This window comes from Danio rerio, chromosome 20, assembly GCF_049306965.1.
Source record: "Danio rerio strain Tuebingen ecotype United States chromosome 20, GRCz12tu, whole genome shotgun sequence".
Taxonomy (NCBI): domain Eukaryota; kingdom Metazoa; phylum Chordata; class Actinopteri; order Cypriniformes; family Danionidae; genus Danio; species Danio rerio.
Genome location: NC_133195.1, coordinates 28,570,269 through 28,594,973, shown reverse-complemented (window position 1 = coordinate 28,594,973; position 24,705 = coordinate 28,570,269). Strand labels below are relative to the sequence as shown.

Genomic DNA, 24,705 nt, shown 5'->3' with positions numbered 1-24,705 from the left:
TACGGGTTGGTTTTAGGGATTTTTTAGGACAAAAGAAAATAGAGTTTGTATAGTGTTAAAACAAATGTCCCCACAATTCACAAAAACAAGTGTGCATATGTGTGTTTTATTCAAACACAACCATAAATCATAATTTTCCACAGAAACTGCGAATAGTCTCCTAATGTACACTGTATGTGAAAGATGTAGGGTTAAAACACAACCATCTCATTAACTTGGTCGTAGGTATTCATGTGGCATTGCAGCTTATATAGTTTTGAATGAACCCAGACATAAACGATAAGCTGGTTACACTTCTCATGTGACACACACTCTAAATGTAAATTAACAAGTCATTGAGATCGGTTCTGTTTATGTTCATTTCATTTATCATAAACAAATGCATCCACGGCACACAAATGTTTTCTTCAACAATGTAAGGAATTTACACTCATTTGCAGAGGAAAGATTTATCAAATGAAACAGATGTCAGGTTAATACACAGAGTAAAAACTACACAGTTCTGCGATTCAGCAACCTTGTGTTTTGATATTTAGTGGCATCTCCTCATGTTTTTAAAAATACATAGACTAACAGAAGACTTCCTTGATGATACCCGTTTCACATGTAATTAAAAAATAATGTTTAGAGAAACAGCTTGCTCCCAACAACAGCACGATGTAAAATCTATAAAACACAGGATTAAAAACTTTCAAATATAGTTATTCTATCTGTTATTTGGCATTATAAATCAAGAAAAAAAGGCTTCAATCCCTTTCTTAAAAGTGACAATTCACATAAAACCATTGTAAAATCTAAGCATTGCTGTCCCTTTCAATAACCACATGCCAACAAAAATAATGGCATTAGGCAGTAAGTAGTGATGACTCCCAAGTGTGAATTCAAACACTTATTTAAAAAAATGTTAAAATCTGATTCTCCCTTAAAATGGAAATAACTGTTAAAACTAAAAAATTGTGTTGATTGCAAAGTCCAGTATTAGTTCTCCTCAGCCTTTTCTCCACCCAGCAGTCTCTCTCTCTCTGGGACGTTTCCTTCTTCTGTTATCTGCTCTCTTGCAAAGCAGGGCATTTTGGCCATCAAAGGCTTGTGGAGTCCATTGTACATTGCTGTACCCAAGAGCAAAATAATAAAGCCTAGAATCTGTAGGCCTTGGAATTTCTCCCAACCCAGTGCTAAACTCACGACCCAGATGACCAGTGTACGTAGACTGTCCAGCACCATGCGAGTGGTGGCGCTGATCTCTTTGGTCACGCTGATGCCAGCAAAGTTAAAGAAGGCGATGCTCACGGTGTTGCCCAGAAGTGCCAGCAAAATGAGAGGTTTGTGACCAATCTGACAGAAGGCGTCAAGGGTGTCTTCAAGGACCTGACGAGGGTTATCTGCAAAACTGCCCACGTGGATGAAGAACATCGGGATGAGGAGGAGAGAGAGGATGACAAACCCAAAAACACCTATGAAAGGGAGAGGAGATTTTTGGGTTATTATGCACTTTAATAAAAACATATAAAACCAAACCTTACGTTATATCACACACAAAAATCAAACTGTGATATGTTCAAGGCAACAGATAATATAATAGAGAGAGTGAGAGAGAAAGAGAATTTACCCACAATTCACTGAGTTAGACAATAAAACACAGCTTCAATATTTACTAGGGGAAAAAATGAGTGTGTCCTTTTAGCGGCCCAATACATTAATGCCTGTCACAAAAAGAGAGAGCAGACCAATAAAAACATCAGTGATGCACCTGCGCGCGTGCACACGCGCACACACACACACGCACGCGCACGCACACAATTGCTTTTATTACGGTTTTATCCTAAAATGTTGATTGGTAAATGTAAAGTTTATTCTGATCTATTTTTGTATGAATAATATGATATGTTGAATAATGATATAATATATTGAATATTAATGTGACATATTGAATAATATGATGTATTGTTCATATTTTATTTAATTATTATATATAAATATCATCTCTTTTTTAACTACTATTTACTGTGTGTACTGTTTTTTATTATATATGTATGTTACTTTTTATGTGAACTTTTTATGTAACATAAAACTTTTATGTTATAACTGCTTTGGCAGTACATATATAACATTTGTCATGCCAATAAAGCAATTATTGAATTTAATTGAATGAGAGAGAGAGAGAGAGAGAGCGAGAGAGAGCGAGAGAGAGAGAGAGAGAGAGAGAGAGAGAGAATACAAATTGAGACTGGGATAGAGATGAGTCAATGGATGATGAATGTTGATTGATTGATTGATTGCTACATTTAAATATGGAAAATAGCCTACTTCATAAGTAACAAACACATAACACTTAAATATTTTTTTTCTGATATCATTTTTAGATTTTTTGATTCATGAACTTAAATCAGTTTTTATTGTTTGTGCTGTCAGATATCTTAATCAAAGGGTGGCTAAGATGAAAGTTACCAATATAGGGTCTAGAAACACCTATCAGTCAACATTGTTTCTTTTATTAATCTATACTATATTTGACATATTGCTGATGTTCCTTTTCCTGTTATTTAAATGTTAAATGAAAGTAAAGACATTTCTAGCTGCTCTTTTGAATTTTCTATTACTGAAATATCCTTAAAATAATTCATCACAATTTCCACAAAAATATTAAGCAGCAAATTGTTTTCAACAATGATAATAAGAACTGTTTTTTTTTTGTGAAGACTGGAGTAACAATGCTGCCATCACTGTAATAAATTATATAATAAAATATATGAAAATCTTTTACTTTTGATCAAGTTAATGCAGCCCTGATGAACTTCTTCTATTTTTATTTTATTAAATTTCTAACATTTGAACAATAGTCTTTATGTTTTACAACTTATTATAAATTATTATTAGGTAGCACCAATTAAGCTATGAAGATAAAACCAGAAAGTCTGCTTTACTGTTTTCCAAAACTTCTTCAAACCTGGTAAATAAACTTGATGATTCTTTAATGTTTTGCTCCATGATGTTAACTACACACATCCATACTGAAAACATACATTTGCATTAATTTTAAAACACATAGATTTTTGATAATTTGCTGCATAAGAATATTTATGGTATCTGTACAGTTTGTAAAAGCATGTAGTTTACCACATAACCTATTTTACCCACAATACGAAAACCCTATAGAAGAAAAAAAAGAGTGAAACATGTTGCAAATCACTCATTTGTGTTTTCATGACTGAAGCTATCCATATACTTTGATCAAATTAGTCAGTGGCTTTATGTGAAAATGAATAATTCTAAAACTTTACCTTCAGTCCCAACAGCCTTGAGTGGATGCACATTATGCTTGTAAACAAACTTCTCCTCCAAGACCATCTGAACAGCAACAATGATCTGAGCCATGATGATCAAAAGGTCTCCTAGCAGACAAGATCAATAGGTAATCAGTGCAACATTCCAAACAGATAAAGATGCAGAGTGCTATCGATTAGAAGAAAAACATCCTCATGTGAGAATGTGTAGACAAATTGCATCATTCTTTATGACTACATATTTTAAGCAACACCAGTTACCTGTGATAATTTCACTAAGTTTATGGGAGTCGTCACCATGGCCGCTTACAAAGTCAGCCAGTCCAACCACCACCAGACCAAGAATGGTGATTAGTATCCCAAACCACTGGCTAGGTTTCAGCCGGCGTCCTAAAAATGCTACAGATAGCAGTCCAGTGAAGATGATCACAGCTCCTCGCAACATCTGGAAACTGGAAGCGCTGGTCATGTTAAGTGCTAGAGACAGAAAAAAACAGGAATGAAATCTTTTAAAAAATACTAAGCACAGACCCAGCATAAAGTTCACATAAAAATGAAAACAATGTCATTATTTAATCATCCTCCTCTTGTTCCAAACTTTTGTTTCATTTGTCTGTAAAACACAAAAGAAGATAAAAAAATACTTGCAAAGTATTTTGGATGTCAATGTACACAGTTTTCCAACATTCTTCCAAATAATTACTTTTGTGTTTAACAGAATCCCTTTAGTGCAAGTATATGGAAATACAATTAAATTTTTTGTTGAACTAATTCTTTAACCCAATCTAAGAATAAGAATGGATGCTTTAGCTATTATAGAAGAAACCTGTAGCTTTAAAGTTGATCATTGCACCTCAGATTGACTGAAAACAACTGAAATGATCTTTCACAAAGTTTGACACTCACCAACATACATGATGGATGTTCCCAACATATCACAAAGAGCAGGAGGGAGGAAAACCAGTGGGTTAAAACTTTCGCCTGGATCCATAGTGGGCTCGGGTCGTCGCCGGTCATGACATAGGAGAATGTAAAACACCACGAGACAGGACAACTCTCCCAAAAACATGCCCACAGCCTGGAAGGGAAAGGAGTTGTTTACTGTTAGTGTGCATAAGTGAAAAAGGATATAGAATGAAAAAAGTGATACGAGGAGACAGAAACCCTCTCAAAAACAGTTCTCAGTTGACTAACACATAACACTTTCAGTTCTACATTTCCTCAGAACTAAGTTTGCAGAGAGGAAGCTTGATGTAAATGGTGTGCTGTATGCTGGTGGGATGACTTTCATTACCTGCACAAACGGGTGAGAGAAGTCATGATCTGGGCTGCCATGACAGCCAGGTGCAGAGAACATATCAGCCCATCTAGAAGATAAAAAGATACGCTGATGATCAAATTCATCTTAACATGACTTCATATGTAGTGACATGCTTTAACTATGAATAGTTGAAATAGCTGAGAACATTAAATCAACAATAGCTTAAAGAGATAGTTCACCCAAACATTTTAATTTACTCATCCTCAAGAGGTTTTTAAACCTTTTAAAGTATCTTTTATTGAACACAAAATATTATATTATAAAGAATGTTGGAAACTAGACGTCTATAAAGGGAAATGTAAAATTCTGTGGAAGCCAATGACCAGTTTTCAACATTCTACAAAATAAAACTCTAACAGGTTTGGGATAAGAGGAGGCTGAGGATGATGAGAATGAAATGTTTCATTCATAGGTAAACTTCCCAGTAAATTTGGAGCTGCACTATTAGTTTGTCCTAACAATGATGGATAAGAGTTGTGTATGAAAAACCTGTAACAATTATTACACAATAATAATGTTCAATTCAATTTTTTGTTATAATGAGCATTCACAAACTAAAACATTAAAGGGACTTCCATACAGGCTGAACTTTAAATATCTTACATTTTTTAATCTCGTCATCTTATTAAGCAGTCATGTGTCTTCAGATGACTTTGATTTAACAGCTCATGGATTTTTTATCTCTCTATGAAAGCCTCAGAGTTTTGAGTGAATACACTTTGAATACAGAGAGAGAATCTCTCAGAATTTATTAAAAATATCTCCATCTACAAACTTTATATGGGTTTTAAGTTATATTAAACATTTTTGCAGAATTTTTAAGTGAACTAAACCTTTAAAAATATAACTAGTCTTACATGGGTTAGTCACTGTAAGTTTAATAAGTAACAAAGTTGTGCTACTGTCATTTTTACAACCATGCATGACTGACATAAAGCCTGAAGATAAAAAGACCTTTTAGATGTAACAGTTTGTTTTAATTTATTTTACAATATACTTTTAGAAACATTCTGTTATAGCGAAAAGTTATTATGACATTGTAAAAATCAAGAGTGTACTTAAGAGTGAGATCACGGATACATCAACACCATCAGTGTCAGTTTTTCAGCAGATATATGGGATAACGTGTGGTATCCGGTATCTTCTGCCTAGAAACGTTAAGCTTCTGTTTTAGACACAAAGCTATATCAAGTTACAAGACGTTTGGCAGTATCTTCTTGACTCAGTGTACAACCCAATTCTACTTGTAAGACATATAATGCTGTGATGGCACTATTGACTAATAGTCACAAGTGATTTCAGACTGTCAAAATTGCTGATTTTGCAGTCTAAACATGTCACGACACGTCTGATCAACTGCACGTGAGTCTAATAATCTTTTCCTCAAATTTTAGTCATGTTGTTTAGGGACTAAAAGGTCAATGGGTGATATTTAATCTAGTTTGTGCTTAAGTAAAATTATGACAGGTTTTAAATGTACTCTTCCAGATGTTACAAAATATATGGTACAAAATATCACGTAATGGATACATAAAAATAATGACATAATGTGCGGCTTTATAAACAACGTAAAACATAATTGTTTCAGCTATTTGATTAAAGGTAAAAGTTTGGTTGATAAAAGCACAAAAAAACAAAAAAACAAAATATCATACGGTATGGAATCCTATGTAAACAAACAGCATCTGGCGCGTGCGCATTACTTACTTTGCGGAGAGTGTGTTTAGAGAGCCTGTCGTGAGCATCAGCCCGGCGAGAAAGAGCTGATATTTTGTCCACTTCATCGTAAGTGTGGGGCTGAGTGAGCGCGAGCATCAGACACTCAAGATATCTTGAGATGTGCCTTTCTTGCTGATGGCTACAGCAATCTAAACAGGTCGTTCCCCCTGTATCCAAATCACATGACGGTGATCATGTGACACACCAGCTGACGCCTCATTTCCGTAGAAGTATGAGAAGGCAAGCATTTGGTGAACAGCACAGATATTTATGAATAATGATGATGTGTTTGTTGCCTGAAATAAATAAATAAATAAATAAATAAATAAATAAATAAATAAATAAATAAATGTCAGTTTAGTTTACAGCAAAGCTGGAAAATAAACTAGAAAACATTATTTGATTCAGGAAACATTTTTTATTTGGTGCACTTCATTGCAGTGTCTAGTTTCCTTTGAACCTGTTGATCAAAACAAAAACATTCAGATTAATTTACTGATAATGCAACAACAAGTGTCTTCTTGTATTTGCATTGTATGAAAAAAAGATTAAAGGTATCATGAATTAAATAAATTTAAAAAAAGACTCTCCAAGATTTTCCTTAGTAGACCATTATAGCATTTTAGCTTAATGCTATAACCTATAATTTGAGAGCCACTGACCAGCATTTTATGAATCACGAAAGCCCACAGTTTCAATCTCTACAAGCTCTACTGAGGAAAATATTTATATATATATATATATTTGTGTATGGTCTAATGGGGAGCAAATTTACATTTTTGGATGACTTATCTATTTAATGAACACACCTTTTTTTACATTTACCAATAAAAAAAACTCATAAAAATGTATTCAGGTTTTTTGAACTAGTAGCTACTTATTTTTATGTTACTATTATTTGATAATAGTTCTTATTTATTAGTTAGTACTATTTAATCCAATAGTTACTAGACTTTAATTATCTTTGTTAAAAAATAAATATTTTTTTTTGATTGATAAATGTTTAATGGGTTGACATGAGTGTCAACCTCAACTTTCTTTCCACTTTCTTTCTTTTTTTTCTTTCTTTCTGTCCTTTTTTTTGGGGGGGGGGGTGTAGCACACATCAATGATCACTGTCAGCTTCTTCTCTGTCAAATGATGTCACTTTCGAGTCAGAGCAATATGCAAATGTGACAGGACTGACAGAAACATGGGGGCATTGTACATTTATTTGTATTATATATTTGTAGTACTTATTTCTTAGTTGTAATTTATAATTTCATGTTTTATCAGTTGATGTGAATGATAACAATTGAAATCAAATTAAATCACTTTTATTGTCACATCAGCTGCAGCACGTGTAGTATGAGGAGTGAAAAGCTTAGGTGCTTGCTTCAGACAGTGCAAAATACAACAACAGTGCAAAATAAAACAACATACTCCCAGAAAACAAAACAATATATAATTAGCTCTGTTGAGAGTAATCCGTAGAAGACAATAAATACGTGAAAGACAATACATGTGTTAAGAAATACACACACATGTAGGCACAGATAAACAAGTACACAGTCAAAAAAAATGTGCATACATAGTCTGATTGTTGGTGGAAAATTATTGTAGGCAATATTGTTTTAGGTAAGAATTGGTTGAAGTGTAGTGCATGTAGTGAGTGGATATTGCTGTTTCTGATTTTTTTTTTCTTCTGAAAAAACAGTTTATAGCATAACAAAACTATTAAAGCTGTTTACGTTAAATTGGACTGAGGACAATGACAGGGTTTGTACATTTGTAAAGTGCTTTTAGTAAAGAATCTGAGAACCAAACGAATGACATTTCTTTACAAAACAACACACAGAGCAAAATCCTTTCATTCATTTTTGGGGATGAAATTCTTCTTATTCACTGTATTTATGTTTTTATTTCAGGGACAGATAATGTACATTTCTTATAGAATGTCCATTACATTATTGTGGTAAGAGATGGACATCAATTTACAACCTTTACAGGGTTGTTCTTATTATAAAGCGCCATAAAAACATTATTCATTTTCTTATTAGCTTGCATTTATTCACATCCCACTATATACCACAAAGTGCTTAAAATAAAAGTGATACTGTCTGTAATAAAAAAGACCTTCTGTTTCTGTTGCTCTCCCAAACTCAACACTGTATATGACACATTCCATTCCAGCAGTGCGCGAGAAGTTCCTTCCGTCCAATCACAGTGTGCGCCTTCTGTCGCCTCGCCTTCAATCCGAAACTCTCTGATTGGCTGCGTCGGTGCGAACTGTTTTGTTGATAAATAACTTTGATAGATTGATTATTTTTCAAGAGGATCCTCGAACTCCACACATCCTGCAAACAATATCGGTAACGTAACGCTGAAGCGACAGAATGTAAACAGGAAAACTGGTTTGGTGACTACAGCTGAGGAGTTACTCGGATACAAAAAGTTGTAACATTTGTCAGCCTGCATGTAAAACAGGCCTCTCGGTGCATTATAATGACACGTTATTCTGGCGTGTTAAATGTGCGTAACGTTTCTTCGGTCTAGGCGTTTACGACGGACTGCATTGTGCGTAGTTTGTATATGGTCATGCACGCTGCTGTTGACTTTGCCCAGGGCTGGAGCTGTTTTGTAAGGTGCTGTCAGCCGAACTTGAAAAGTAAGGAAGAGGACGTCAATAACACATTGCAACAGTGTAAGTACGATACAGTCGTCTGTGTTCATGCGCGACAGATTTCGTTCAGTAAGCTAAGGGCGCAGAGTGCACAGAGAATAAAAAGTGCACGAACACTTTGTCGTTTTATAGGAAACATAATAGGGTGGTTTGGTTTGCTGTACAGCATTGCTTTTATGTTTATTTTGTTAGAAATGGTTTCATCGTATTTTCTGTATTGGGAGGGGTCATAAGTGGGTTGAAAAGTAGTTCTGCTTGTTCTCTCTCTCTCTTGTATTCTCTCTCCATCTCTCTCTCCCTTTCCCTCTTCACTTCCTGTAATTCTTGTTGTCTTGCAATGCACTTTTCATGCCCCTCCCGTGCTGTGCAATTGTGTTTGTCAGGTTTCCTGGTTTCAGACCACTGTGTTCCCTTCCACTTCTTAGTAGTCTTTGCTGAATATTCATTCATTGATGGAAAGCACAAAGAAACAATCTGTCAGTTTTGACAGGTTATGGCCTGTTTTGTAATGTGTGATTTGAAGTGTACTTGATAACTCACTCTATTTGTGTTTGATTAATTGTTAATTTGGGATCCATCACTGACCTGTGTGAAAAATAAGAATGTTCAATATAATGCTATATTCAAAGTATTTATTTTTGTATTTCGAGTAAAATTGGTAAGACATTTTAATTGGACTCCAAAATAACAATGCGTTGCAAAAAAATACAATTTCTCTTACATACTGAATATATGTGTGTCAATCCTTAACGGAGACTTTGATTTGGCAGACTGTTTTAAGAATAATAAAAAAAAAATTATGGCAAATTATTTTTATATAAGAAATTTAATTTGAATTATTTTGTGCCTTTGATGTTAGTCTATATGATACTTAAGAAATGCGCTCAATAGCAGTGATATAGATAAAATACCTGCGATAGAATTCTTTCTCACAGTTGAAAATATATGAAAGAAGCAAGAGGTAAATTTATACAGTATAAAATACTTCATAGGTATTATTACACTTCAGTGCGACTTCTTAGAATGGGATGCTTAGATGATAATAAATACTCGAAATGTAAACAGGAGATTGATACATACTTTCATGCATTATGACAATGTATAAAGGTTCAGCCCTTTTGGGAATCTGTGTTAAGACAATTAGGTAGATGTTTGGTATTTAATATCCCTCTCTCATTCAGGATATGCCTTTTAGGTGACAACTGATGTTCCACAAATTACAAATGATGAGTTCACCCTTGTAATTTTGGGCATTACTACAGCAGCACATATAATACTGAGGTTTTGGAAAGATATTAAATGCCTTACACTTAAATTATGAATGGAATCCATGATTGAGAATGTGTAATATGGGAAAATGTTGGCCAAAATGAATGATGATTACAAGGAAATAGATATGTTTGACATTTTCATTTCCTCACTTAAAATGTGAATGTATTTATCCTGTTATGCTCTGTACTATTATTTTCATTATTTCTGTACTCTTGTTACTGGTTGTTGAATTGTTTATTTATTTTCTAAATTGATGAATACATTTATAAATTGTGAAGAAATTGTATAAATTATACATTTGTATGGTTTTGTATTTTATATCAAGAAAAAACTAATAAAAATCTCATTAAAAAAAGAGAAATACTCTCAATAATGATCTCAATTACTTTGAATTAAAATCAGTATGCATCAGTATAGAAACATGTAGATGAAAAGAATATAAGACAAGAGGACAATACATAGTCATAGCTATGCTAAATCTTTTTACAAATTGCTGGCATATAATTGGCTCATTAGTTTGCGTTCATATTTTCTGTTTTGCATTCTTTTGGTTTTCTTTTTAAGTTTTGTCTTCTCATGAGAAGTCTTTAATTTGCTTGTGAGGAATTTTTATCAAAAAAAAAATTCAGTTTCTTGAGGAGAAGCAAGCAAATATATTGCATGTAAGTGCAAAAACGTTAAAATATATTTTGACTATCACCTTGTCTCTTTATACAATTATAATTACTTGCATGCTTCATGAAAGTTACGTGTGCAAATTTTTGCTTATATGAATATTTAATGTATTTTAAAATAAACATATTTAGACAAGAAAAAAAAACATGCTATGAGCTACTTGCATTTTTTTTTTGTTGGTTTAATTATTTTGTTTATGTTGCAGACAAAATTTGACTCATATTGTTACTGTTTTCAAAGTGTAACTTTTTGTGTTTCTCCATTTTTTTAGATCATTTCCCATGACTGAGGAACGACTGAGGTTTCAAATATTTACTCCACCTTTAAAGTGCAGTTTAGAAGCAAGTGAGGAGGTGGGGCTCCTGTACCCTATTTAAACCTGCATGTGTAAAACATTATCAGCAACCTTGTTCAAACCAGGCTTACTGAATGCCTCAGGATTTTGCTCATCTCGTAGTTTCACACAATTGCCATGAGTCTTTCTCCACACCAGAGAGGAACCATAAACAGTATTAGCAAACAAAATGTTGAAGCCATTAGTGAAACAATGCAGCATTCAGGGGATCTCTTCTACAACGTGGGAGCTCCATCTCTGGAGCAAACTCATAGCAGTCCAGAGGGTCTGGTGGATTCTAGCCCTGAAGTCCAGGGCACTTTCAAAACTGATAAAGGATATCAGGTCCGGGGGCATTTTCAGCAGTCAGGACCGGTAAAGTGGGTGCATCAGGACCCAGTGCAGACGTCAAGTTGGTTTCAAGGTCTCCCAAACATGAATAAGTGGTCACAGAACTTTGGGCCTTCTCTTGGTGTTATGGATGACCCAAGGGCCTTTAATAAAAGTCACGAGATGGAAGCTATGAAAGAGAAGCTTTCATCAAGTTCCTCACAGTCCTACACAGAGACCTCCCAAGTTCCTGGTGCAGACTGGGACCATCACAGCATGGCAGCCATGCATCATGCTCAGTTCCAGGCTCTTCAGCAAGGCCACCGACCTGTAGATATTCAATATCAGCCACAAGTCATGCATCACGAGATGCCTGATTCTACTTTGCAACCCTTCCAGTTGGCATTTGGACCTACCAAGCAACCACAAGCACCTGGTTTCCAACAGGTTTTTCATGACAACAATGCACCTTTAAACATGAATTACAATGAGAAGCCAAAATCACAACAGCAGCAACTATTGCAGATGCAGCAGCAGCAGTTACAGCGCCAGCGCCAGATGCAGCAGATGCAGCAAATGCGTCAGTTGCAGCAGCAGCAGCAGCAGCAGCACCAACAGCATCAAATAAGGCAGCAGCAACGGCTGCATCAACTGCAACAGCAATACCATCAGCAGCAGAAAATGCAGCAACAGATACACCAGCAACTACAGCAACAGACACAAGGGTTTCAACACCTAGAGTCTGTAGAAAAGCAGAGAGTTAAACCAGAGATCGAGTCACAGGATCCTGTCAACGCTCAGGGGAAGACAGACTCGAGCCAGACTCAGCACACTGTACCTCAGTCACAACACCCTGTTTCTCAAGGGTCAAATTTCCAGGAATCTGGCAATCCTGCAGAAGCCAGTCCCGAAATCCAGGAGGACCAAGGAAAACGTCAGGTCTTTCCTCGCCGCTCTCGCAGACTCTCCAGAGATGGAGTCTCCCCTCAAAGCAGCCAGACCCCCAAAGACAAGGTTTCTGCCCAGAATGGAGGAGATGATGGAGTCCAAGCACCCACAGTGGGGGTCATCCAGAGCACTCAGAGAAGACGAAGAGCCTCAAAAGAGATCAACCTTGAGACTCTTGCTCAGCAGGCTTCAGAAATGGAATTTTTGCCAGCAAAGGTGAGCCCATTTCATTTTGAAATCCATTTTGAAGCCTCTTTATTAAAAGAGACATAATGTCTTTATTTAACCAATTTGTTTACACGAACAAACTGCAACAGCAAAATTTATTATTTTCAGAAAGTTTTTTTTTCTTTTGAGTACAGTCCATTTCTCCCATTGGTTGGTAAGATATTTAGGATGTTTTCTGTGCTCAGCAAGGCAGCATTTTGGAAAAAAATTTGGTGTATTTTTTATTGTTTTGCTCTGCAATGTGTTAATCTATTTTGAATAACAATAAAGACTGACAAAGATAGAAAATTCTCATGATCATTCAGAAATTATGAAGAAACAAGATCAAGAAACATTCATTTTCTTTTCGGCTTAGTCCCTTTATTAATCTGGTGTCGCCATAGTGGAATGAACCGCCATGCAACTGATGCCCTTTCAGCTGCAAATCATCACTGGGAAACACCCATACATTCTCATTCACACACATACACTTTGGACAATTTAGCTTACCCAAATCACGTATAGTGCATGTCTTTGGACTTGGGAACACGGGGAGAACATACAAACCCAGCCAAATAACAAACTGACCCAGCTGAGGCTCAAATCAGCAACCTTTTTGCTGTGAGGCGACATCGCTACACACTGCGCCAAGATCAAGAAACATTTCTTATCATTGTGATCAATATTCAAAACAGTCGTGCTGCTTGGTGGAACCATGGTATATGTTTTAGGATTCTGTGATGAAAAGGAAGTTCAAAAGGACAATGTTTATTTAAAAAGCATTTTATAACATTTTAAAAAGCCTTTGTGACACCTACCTTTATAAAATAAATATCTGTCAACGTACATTAGAACAGTATTGTATTTTTAAACGTGTAATGTCAATGGGTTTTTTTTTTTGCCGCTCATACGGTCTCTTAGAACAGTTTTGCTGTTTTAAACCAGCTAATGAACTGGCTCTTTCAAAACCTAAACATTTCCACTGCTGCCTCTAGCAAGAAGCTGAAGCTGGGTGAATCATCATGTCACTTTATAGCTAATCAAACTATAAACATTACAATGCAAACTCAGCTCACGATAGTGTTTGCCAATAGCTTTCCTTTGTAACATATACTGTAGTGTTCTGTGCAGAGTTTATAAGATATTGTAAATTGTAAAGCAGTGTAGTGAGCGGCTGCATGTCTGCACACCTTCACATTCCACAGTTTCTGAAAACCCATTCAGCAGAATTTGGGAGGGGCTGATTCACCAAGCCCTGTTTGCTGATCCAAGCTCATGGTATGAATGAATACTTTAGAATATTTATTTTAGATTTTACATATTTCATATAACAGTGCAGAGGCAGATCTTTTTATTTAAGATTGCTGTTTTAAGAAAATACATTTAAAATTTGTCTGTAATATATTTGCAGGCAGATTAAACTATCCCCATGACTCACCTAAATGCTGCAGATTGCTTCTCAGGCTATTGTTTGTTTCTTTTATCCATTTATATATTAATCTGTATTTTATTTCCTTATTTCCTCTTAATAGCGAGAGGACGTTAACCCTGGTAGACCAGCTGGTATGGTGCCTTTAGTCATCCCAGTCTCTGTTCCAGTTCGGAAAGGTCAAACCCAAATGGAAGTGCCAGGCAACTGGCCACAGCTGGATAATGTTCGGCATACCTCAGGAAGTTCCCAGCCTGATCGCAAACCCTCGGTTATTGTTGCACGCCGGCAGTCATTGAAGAACTCAGCATCTGAGAATTTCATCCAGGTACAGGGTAATAGCATTGTTTCGAAGTGTGCTTATAAAAACCATCTTGTGTTTTCAGTAAGTTGCTTGTAGATTTGGGCAATTGCATGTTATGTTTATTTAGGCTTTTTTCCAGAAAACAGTTGCCTATTTGAGCTTGTTAGTGGTTGGCATCCACACGACTAATGTTTGGCAGCTCACTGAACTTATGCTGCTATTCATGCCAAAGTTTCATGTGTTGATGTAATACTGAACCCACAAACTCACAGTTGATTTTTGAAGCAATTTAATTTAGCATCTTTGTGTAGGCTCCGATGAAATTTGTCCCTGTATTAATTTCCATCCTCTAAATTCAGTTTGACTTTTTCAAATTCGGCTTTTTTCTTTTTGATTTATTGTTGCATTTAGTAATAAAAACCCTGTTTAAATAATTAAAATCATAAAAGGTGAATATTGTAACAATTATACAATGTTCCAGCTTATATAAATACGTTTTCTTCTTCAAATTCTGCTGTTTTATTTATTTAGAGTAAAATTAAAAAACTTGAAAATGTATGTCATTTTTCCTTATGAATTTTTTTATTATATAATGACATGCTCTTTTTGTTGTTAAATGGTGCAAATATCAGTACATTAGCTATGTTTCCATCCAAAGATGTGAATAAAATTTATGCGCAAAACTGCAATATCACATATAAGACGGGTGAATAAAGCAGCATTTCCATCCAAGTAATAAAAGAGAATAAAATCGTCACTTCCTGATGAACTGGCACCAAATATCAAAAGTAAAAATGTAAATTGCTGCGGTAGGAGAAGCTGAGTGAATCTTTTCTTTATTTAATAAATTACATGCGCCTCAGAAGACAAATGCCGACGCGCAATGAACGCATGGTGGTGTTTGAAGGCGTGAGACGCAGAGAACAGATTCTCTTGACAGTTCTAGAGGTAATTAATAATATAATAACACTAGTACTGAAATAGTTAAGGTTTGTTATTTGTATTTGATAGGGTTTATGAAAAAAGGTAAATATTTTGTATTAAAATATTTTAGTGTCTTGTATTTTTGTATTTTAAATACTGTCAGATACTTTTTTACAAGTCTACATGATGACATCATAAAAATGCAGCCTCAGATAGATGCTTTCTCAGTTATTTGCCAAGGCTTGAGATCAGAACAGAAAATTAATTAATAAGAAGAAGTTGATCAATAATTGACATTGTTACAATTGCAAAAAATACATGATTTATGAAAATGACTAAAACTGGAGATTTTGGTAGTTTTCAGAAATCATGATTTTACATTGAGTATTTATGATTTTAATTGTAAAAATGTTAAATAGAAGACTTTTAAAAGATATAGTACTATATTCCAAATTATTGTCTGCATTAAATTGTTTTTACCGTGATTAAAGAGATAATCTTTGACAGTACTTTCTGAGTGAAATTTGTTCAAAATCTATACTAAAATCAAAGAGAAACACAAGTTACATTTTTATGAATACCTCCTCATGTACAGTAGAGGTGAATGAGGTGCCGAGAAGCTGACTTAAACTTGCTCTGAAAAATGCTGTAGCTGTCAAACATTGTTTACTTCACAGTTTAAGTCAGTTTAAGGGTGAAGGGATTGATCCAGTTAGCCTGTTGATAAATAGGTTTGTGAAAAAAAAATGTAAAAGTATTTTGCAGTATTTTATTTTTACATTTGTGGCTGCTGTATTATGTAGTTTATTTTGAACCACTTAAAACTGAGGTATTATGTATTTTATTTTACAATACATTTTTCATGTATATTTGTCCAACCCTGCACATGATCTCTTACAACAATATAACATGTTCTTTTTTGCACATATACTGGAATTTGTTCAGTAAAAGTGTTTCTATTGTTAATTATGCACATCTTTTCTTATCGAATAAAATGTTTATCCTACTCGGTTATGCGCATCTTGGTGTTTTCATAGACCATTTATTATGCACATATCCAAAATGTGCATAAAAATAGGTGCAAACATAGCTATTGACTATCAGAAAATGAAGTAAATAATGTTAGATGATTCTTTTAAATTCCCTCCTCCTAAAAACTTTTTATCTGAAAGGAAACTTCTTCAAATGCATATGCCTTTTCATGGCTTAAATTGTACTGCATTTCAGCATTTGTATTTTCAAAATAGATTTTTATATATTTATTTTTTTCCTTTTTCCATTTGATTCAGGGTAAAGGGCAAGATGACAAATCAAAGCGTCGTCCGCGACCTGAGCCCCTGGTCATTCCTCAACCGTGCACTTTCATCGCCCCTTCCATCTATTCCAGCATCAGTGCCTACCAGAGTAACCTGCGTTCTCCATTGCGTCTGCCGGACCATGCCATCATGATCCCGCCATACACTCCTCCGCCCATTCTGTCACCTGTGCGGGAAGGATCGGGCCTGTACTTCTCTACTGTCCTCTCTTCTATGGCAGCAGGCAGTCAAGTTTTGCCACCACCACCCACACCCCGCAGCGCCTCGCGAAGCCTACTGCGCTCAAGTGTGTTCCTCTTTTTTTATAATTAGTAATAATTCACAGTAAGCGTCAAACATAAAAATGTACTAATGCAACAGTGTGCAGAAATGCACCGTTCATTTTAGCAGCTAATATTAAACTATTTTTAATGATAAAAACATATTTACAAATAAAAACAATATATATAAATAAAAATTATGATTCATTATTAGTTGATATCACCTAAACAATATTATTGTAAACTGTGGGATTTTTATCTTGACTCTTTATTTGTGTTTATTAATACTTATTAATAGGTCACTTAGTATTTAGTATTAATTGGGTATTTACGATCTATCAATTAATTATATTTTTACAGCATTTATTAGTCAATTAACAATTTAAATAAACTTCATGTTAGAACTTTTGGTACCACTTTAATTGTCCATTTAGTTAATGTTAATTAATATATTTACTGACATGAACAAACAATTAGTTATACATTTATTATAGTATTTATTCATCTTTGTTCAGTTAATGTTATTCAAGTTAAACAAAAATTCATGTTAATTCACAGTGCAATAACTAACGTTACCAAACACAATATTGGATTTTAATCATGCATTAGTTGATGTTAAACTCCATTCATTCATTCATTTTCATTCATTCTTTTGGCCTAGTCCTTTTAATGTTACACTATGATTATTTAATGCTTTAGAGATTATTTATGCTTAGTTGAAGAAAGTAAATACATTAACTAACGGACCATTATTCTAAAGTGCTTCTGTACTTTTTTTTTTACTTCTTTGCTATGGTAAAAGCAGTGGTAAAAACTATTACTCATCATTAAGTAATGTTGAATGTAACATGTTGTACCATACTTATTTATAGATGGCTCGGAAAAATAAGAACATTACTCACTTATACTATCTTAAACAGTCACAATTTTAGTTTACATTATAAACACATTGTCAACCTTACCCAGATAAATAAACTTTGCATTGTTCAATAGTTTAAGGTGCATTAAACTCTTAGGGCCCTATCATACACCAGGTGCAATGTTGTGCGAGGCATGACGCAATTGTTGTTTGCTAGTTTCAGCTTGGAGCACGAGTCATTTTGACGTTTTACGCCACGCTGTTTAAATAGCAAATGCATTTGCGTTCATATGTGCACCCATAGGCGTTCTGGTCTAAAAAGGGAGGCGTGTTGAGGTGTATTGCTGGCATGTTGCTATTTTGAGAAATTATAACAGATTTTTCAATAGACCAGAACAAAGTCGGTCTATTGTCCAGCGCAAAGCGCGTTAAAACCAAGCCTAAAACACACAAGCAGCCAATCAGCAGTAAGGGGTGTGTCTATTAATCAAAATGGGAATATCAAAAAGGGCATGTGGGATATGGGCGTCTTTGTTTTGGCATTGTTTAGTTGTCATTATATAATGTTAATGAACTAACAACATTTACCCTTATTGTCAAGTATTTATTATCATTATTAGCTGTTAGTTTAAGTATTGTGCAAACTAATGTAAACTTATAACTTTCACTATTTATGCTTATTCTTGATCTCTCTCCTTCTCTTTATTTCCTATTTTTCAGGCAGTTCTGACATCACTCCTCCTGCTCCTCCACTGATTGGAGAAGCAACTCCTGTCAGCCTTGAACCGTGAGCATTTAATAAATTTCAAATAAGGTATTCACTCCAATCACTAACCACTTTTCTAATAGATTCACCCTCTTTTGCACATTTCAGGCACATAAACATCGGCTCAAAGTACCAAGCAGAGATTCCTGAACTCTTGGATCGTTCATCAGCCTTAAAGGACCAGCATAAAGCCACTTTAGTTTGGCAGCCTGAGTCCTCTGCCTCCCAAGAAACAAGAGGTAACTTGACTTTAGACTGCATTGACTACATCTGAAATATCACATATACCATTTATATATTCACATTCTTCAATTACAATGTTTTGTTTTTTTGTTTTTGCAGTTGATAATCTGATGAACCTGGTCTGTTCCAGTGTAATGTATGGGGGAGGGACAAACACAGAGCTCGCAATGCACTGCCTGCATGAGTGCAAAGGTGATGTCATGGTGAGCTCAGAATAATGTTCAACAACATCTTTCAAGACAAATGTATTTGTGAATTATTCTGCTTTGTGTCTAATGCAATAGATTTTGTTGAATTTAAAGGACTGTCACTGCTGTTTAAAAGTTTTGGGTCTGTAAATATTTTGAAATGCTGTTGAAAGATTTATTTTATGCTTAATACGGCTACATTTATCTATTAAAATACTAATTCAGCAAAGCAGTTAAATTGAAATGTTATTACAACTTATAATTCTGTTATTCTTTTATAGTACAATTTTTTCCTTGAAAAACACTCTTCAATGTCACATGATATTTCAGAAATGATTCTAATATGATGATTTGTAGCTCTTTTACACTTTATGAAACATTTATTTAATTGCTATTTTAATTTTCCATTTCCCCAATTTCAGCAGTGTATCTATCTATCTATCTATCTATCTATCTATCTATCTATCTATCTATCCATCTATCCATCTATCCATCTATCCATCCATCCATCCATCCATCCATATATATATATATATATATATATATATATATATATATATATATATATATATATATATATATATATATATATATATATGTATGTATGTATGTATGTATGTATATGATTTCTGGAGAAACAATTATTTTTTAATTCTGTAGGAAGCTTTGGAAATGATGATGCTGAAAAATCCCATCTTCTCCTGGAACCACCAACTAGCCAATTACCATTATGCAGGTAGAAAATTACAAAAACAAACTATATAGCAATGGGCCAGTGGCAGTGTTCACATCAGAAACGTTCACCCAGAAATGAACATGTAATCACCATGTACTCAACCTCAAAACTTTATGAGTTTCTTTTTTTCGTTAAACACAAAATAAGTTATTTTGAAGACTGTTAGAAACCTGTAACCATTGATATCCATATTTGAGAAAACATATGGTATGGAAGTCAGTGGTTACAGGTTTTCAGCGTTTTTCCAAATACTTCTTTTGTGTTCAACAGGAGAAAGAAACTCAAACAGGTTTGTAGGAAGTGAAGGGTGAGTAAGTGATGACAGAATTTGGAGATTTGGGAGAACTATCCCTTCAAGCTTGAATAAATGTCATTGCTGTGGCAGTAGGGTATGCCAGATATTGTTGTCTGTCATTGAATCAGCCATTCAAGAGATTTGATCGTAAATGCTGAAATGCTGATTCCTCCTTTGATTAAACCTGTGGTTTTAATATTCATATTATTTATGTTATTTTGGTTTTGTTTGGAATCGTGATCTTGTGAAAAAATGATTCTTTTTATAGTCTATAATGAGTTTATTTGTAATGCTTTATGGTAATGATTGATGTTCTTTAAATATTGACAGGATCAGACTATTGGAGTGCAGATGAAAAACGATACTTCAACAAGGGAATTTCTGCTTATACAAAAGATTTCTTCATGGTGCAAAAACTGGTATACAGCTTTTATATCTTTGGTCTAATGTTGTTCATACTGTACATGACTCGCCTAAATCATGTTTTCCATTTTTAAAGATTGTGTGTTTCTCTTTGTGTGTCTGTTTTTGCCAGGTGAGGACTAAAACTGTGGCACAGTGTGTGGAGTTCTACTACACCTATAAGAAACAAGCGAGGGTTACTCGTAATGGGACATGTACATATGGACCTTCAGATCCAGAAGAAAGCATCCCTGTGGTAAAAGCTATTACTTGTTACTCTTTATAGTTTTATAAAATGTGTTTGTCAGTTCATCTTTAAGGCCAGTTTACATAGACAGACACCTTTTTAAATCCTGTTCTACACACAAACAAAATAACTGTACACAGACATTTGGAACAAAACTAAAGTGAACAGCTAGCATTTCTATGTTTTATAGTATAATACACTATTCCTGAGTCATTCTGTTTCCACATCTTACTAGAAAAATACAGCATGTAAGAACAAGCCAGTATTAAACCTGTTTAATTACAAACCGTTTTTTAAAATTGAGAATAAGTATAATTATGTAACTAAAATACATATTTATTTAATATAATGCGTATTTGTGATATTGTGATGTGGTGTATTTCCTTGATAAAGTTACTTTTATAAGTTTAAGTTGTTGTTTTTTTTACGGTTGGCTTGTTCTTATTTGCTTAATTTTCTAGCAATATTTGACAACCCTAATGAATCAAGACATACCAGATATACTGTTTTCTTGCACCTTTTATACAATAGAGAGATTCACCATTATAAACATTAAACAACTAGGTGTTTGGTTTAAGTTGATAAACTAGTAATTTTAATGGAAATAAAGAGAATAAATGTGACCTACAGGTGATAACTGTACAGGGCTTTTACATGTCATGGAATTTCTGGAGTATCTTTAAATTTTTAAGGGTCTATTTCAGATATACTTTTTTATTTTCTTTGTTAATCATGAAATATCAGGGATTTTTGTTTGTGTACATTTATCAAAATGTAATTGTCTATACCGTATTTTTATATCATGCCGTTTCATGCCTTAAGTAAATGTTATCAAATATGGGAGACGGAGCACTTGACAGCCATGCAACCAGTATATACATATGCTAAAATAGCAGGTCAAACATACTAATACAATAAAACCCAACAACAATGGAATAGCATAAGGTGAAAGGACTGAACTATTGAAATGTATTTAATACAAAAGGCTTTTTAGGGTAATGACAAATTCAAGACGCCTCGTATAAAGAATGGAGTCCCATGCATTGCTCAGGTGTAAGCTTATTGGATTAAGGTCAGGTGATTGGCTGGGCCATTCTAGCAACTTCATTTTCTTTTCTGAAGCCAGTTTTGAATTACATTGGATGTGTTAGGGATCATTGTCTTGCTGAAATGTCTATCCTGGTTTCATCTTCATCATTTGGAAATGTAGCTGTTGGACTGAAGCAGCTAAAATTTGTTTACACTGATGAGGGGTAGGGTTAATTTTCTAACTACTGAGATATTTCAGCTACAGCTCCCTTTTTTCATGTGTTCAATACTTTATGGCCATTTCATTTTATTGCAAGTTTTTTTAAACTAATTAGTTTTGTTTTCTTGGTATGTGTGGATTACTTGGGTTGTTATCAACATCTGGCAAGAATTCCGAGGCAAGAGCCCTTTCAGAAATCTGGTTTCTGAGAAAAATTGTGACATGCTCAGTACTTTTTTCTATTCGCTGTATATATGTACAATATAGGTCATGGAAATTTAGCTTTTTAGTAAGTGAAAAGACATACAAATAAATAATAAATAATTGATACAAATAAATAATGGATATCAAACGTGCAAGATGCCAGAGTGTTGGTATGGCTACCACAGGGTGTACTTTCATTTTTGACAGTATTTGCTCCCATATTTAAATCTGTTTGTTCACAGTGTGCATGTGGTCGTTGTCTTTGACTCATCATGACTAAAAGGCTGTAAGATGTATAGTAGAATACAAAAGTGAGACAATACTTAAAATTGAGTGCTGGTCATACTTGCCTTTCATTATATATTTCATAAAATATCATCAGCCTTTTCTTTTATTTGCGATACAGATGAACGCAAGACAAGCAGATAAAGAAAATGACTGTAAACAACAGGAGGAAATGGAAGACAGTGTGGATGAAAGGCTACAAGATGTGACCAAGACACTTCAGCAAAGTGACAATGTGAGTATTTTACCTAAAATTGCACTCCTTTTTGCATGTCAATTCAGCTTGAGAGACACCAGTATGTGTGTCTTGGTTGAACCTGAAATAATAAACAGCTGATTTAAAATCCAAGGGAATAGCTCAGTCTCGTCCTTACTATTTTGTCCAGGAGAGGGCAGACATGGCTCAGGAGGACCAGAAGAAAAGCTCTGTGGCAGCAGAAGAGTCTTCTGGTCTGATGGTAGTGGTTCAACCCACCTTTAAAACCCCTTCACCAGCACCTCCAAAGCCCCGCTCTTACAACATCGGCAGGAAAACCAAGCCCTCAACCGTCAGCAAACCTCAGGGAGAGCCAGAGGGGATTTTTCCTTGCAAGAAGTGTAGCAGGTCAGTCAGTTTGTGGATACTAGTAAATTGTCTAAAAATATCTGCTAATTAAAATCAAAGGAGATAAGCTTGTTAATTACAACTACCTCAAACGACCAGTAAAATTTGTTTGTTTCTAATCTGTTTGTATTGCATTGATTTTACTGCATTTATCTTACTCTCTTATCCCAGTGTGAATTCCGCTGACTTTACTATTTATCTGTGATAAATAGTGGTTTCTTTGTGGATTTTAATTATGAATATTGAAAATTACGTTCAGTTTTTCTGTATTAATATCATAGTGAATGTATTACAATATTGCAACATTTTGGATTCAATTTAATGATAATTTCACTATATTTGACAAATTATTTCCCAAAGATTGAATATATGATAAGTTTTAAGTATAAGATTTTAATTTAATATTTATATTAGTAAATTTGATTTTACAATATGTTTATAGTGTATTATTTAAATTAATGTTAATATCATGGTCAATACTCATCGTAGCACACGTGCTGCTGATTATGTGCCAATAAAAGTGATTTGATTTGATAGCATATTGATATTATTATGTCAAAAGCCACATATAAAATATTCTTTTACTGAAATGTAAATTAATTTCTAGCATTGAATTTTATTTTGCATCTATTTTGCAATTTATATATAGGGTGTTCTATAAAGTGAAGAGCCGCAGTGCCCACATGAAGAGTCACGCAGAGCAGGAGAAGAAAGCAGCAGCTCAGCGCCAAAGAGAGGAAGAGGAGCAGGCAGCTAAAGCCAGACACGAAATGATACTAGTGGCGAGGAGGAAAGAAGCACAAGGCAGAGGTCAAGAGGAGAGCAGTGAAGCTGAGGAGAGCTCAGCAGAGCCGGACGACGATCGGGATGTAGACTGGCAATGAGGAACAGGTGACTCCTTTAGTCTTCTTTTGTACCAGTTGGTACCAAAAAATTGTGACTTGTGCATCTCAATTGAGGGCAGTTGACATGTTTGAAACAATCTAAAATACCTTAGCCTTCTCATTTTTACCAAAATTTTATAAGAACTTGGTATATCCTTTGGTATATATATATTTTAAAAGTGCAAATATTATGACAATTTAGCATCATTCATGATGAATGACGTTGAAACATGAAACGTTCAGCTTATTGTTGAGCTATTCAACACGTGTACAGTCTTTTTGGTTTGATTTTGATCAAAGTACCTGAACAATTTTTGTAATCTTTTTGTTTTTATGTTTTTTTTTACATGTGTCAATGTAATATACATAATATGCAATCAAAAGCAAATTAAAATTCACTCCCAAACTACCTATGGATAATTTTCTGTGCATAAAATGTGTATATAATGCATACAAATATAAATGTTGACTTCTACGTTATATATTGATCCAATTATGTATGTTTTTTTTTTCTGTGCTCTAAACTTAAAGGAATGTATATTTATGTTTTGAATGCACTTAAAGAGGATTGGAATATTAGGATTAAGGGATTTTTAAAAAATAAAAACTCACATGTAAATAAAATATTATGTTTAGCAAATCACAACAAACATATCCAACATATTGATCACATTTTTTCCACACATTGTTGACTTGTGATGATGCTTAATGTTTGCCATTTTTGTGTGCACAATTAAAAAAACTTCTAGTTCAAACTA

General features: G+C 34.3%; 2 protein-coding genes across 4 annotated transcripts; one reads left to right on the top strand and one right to left on the bottom strand.

Moving 5' to 3' along the window:
- Positions 1–350: 350 nt before the first annotated feature.
- slc35f6 (solute carrier family 35 member F6) lies at positions 351–6,495 on the bottom strand. Its single transcript, NM_001002559.1, is given in 6 exon segments — positions 351–1,454; positions 3,282–3,392; positions 3,546–3,761; positions 4,191–4,362; positions 4,579–4,651; positions 6,313–6,495. Coding segments are annotated over 6 exon segments (1,125 nt in total). The 5' UTR covers positions 6,390–6,495; the 3' UTR covers positions 351–978.
- Positions 5,923–24,702, top strand: mideasa (mitotic deacetylase associated SANT domain protein a). Of its 3 annotated transcripts, none has more exons than XM_073933100.1 (13): positions 5,923–5,967; positions 11,205–12,761; positions 14,285–14,509; positions 16,699–17,011; positions 18,565–18,631; positions 18,719–18,849; positions 18,953–19,056; positions 19,702–19,777; positions 20,403–20,491; positions 20,608–20,730; positions 22,581–22,694; positions 22,846–23,063; positions 23,713–24,702. In XM_073933100.1, the coding sequence occupies exons 2-13, from the start codon at positions 11,406–11,408 to the stop codon at positions 23,945–23,947; spliced, it is 3,051 nt and encodes a 1,016-aa protein (XP_073789201.1). In that variant the 5' UTR covers positions 5,923–5,967; positions 11,205–11,405; the 3' UTR covers positions 23,948–24,702. The 3 variants fall into 3 exon arrangements, with proteins under 3 accessions (XP_073789201.1, NP_001038658.1, XP_005160646.1); NM_001045193.1 differs by lacking the exon at positions 5,923–5,967 and adding an exon at positions 8,588–9,007 and having other exon boundaries at positions 22,966–23,063; positions 23,713–23,947; XM_005160589.6 differs by lacking the exon at positions 5,923–5,967 and adding an exon at positions 8,635–9,007.
- Positions 24,703–24,705: the final 3 nt, after the last annotated feature.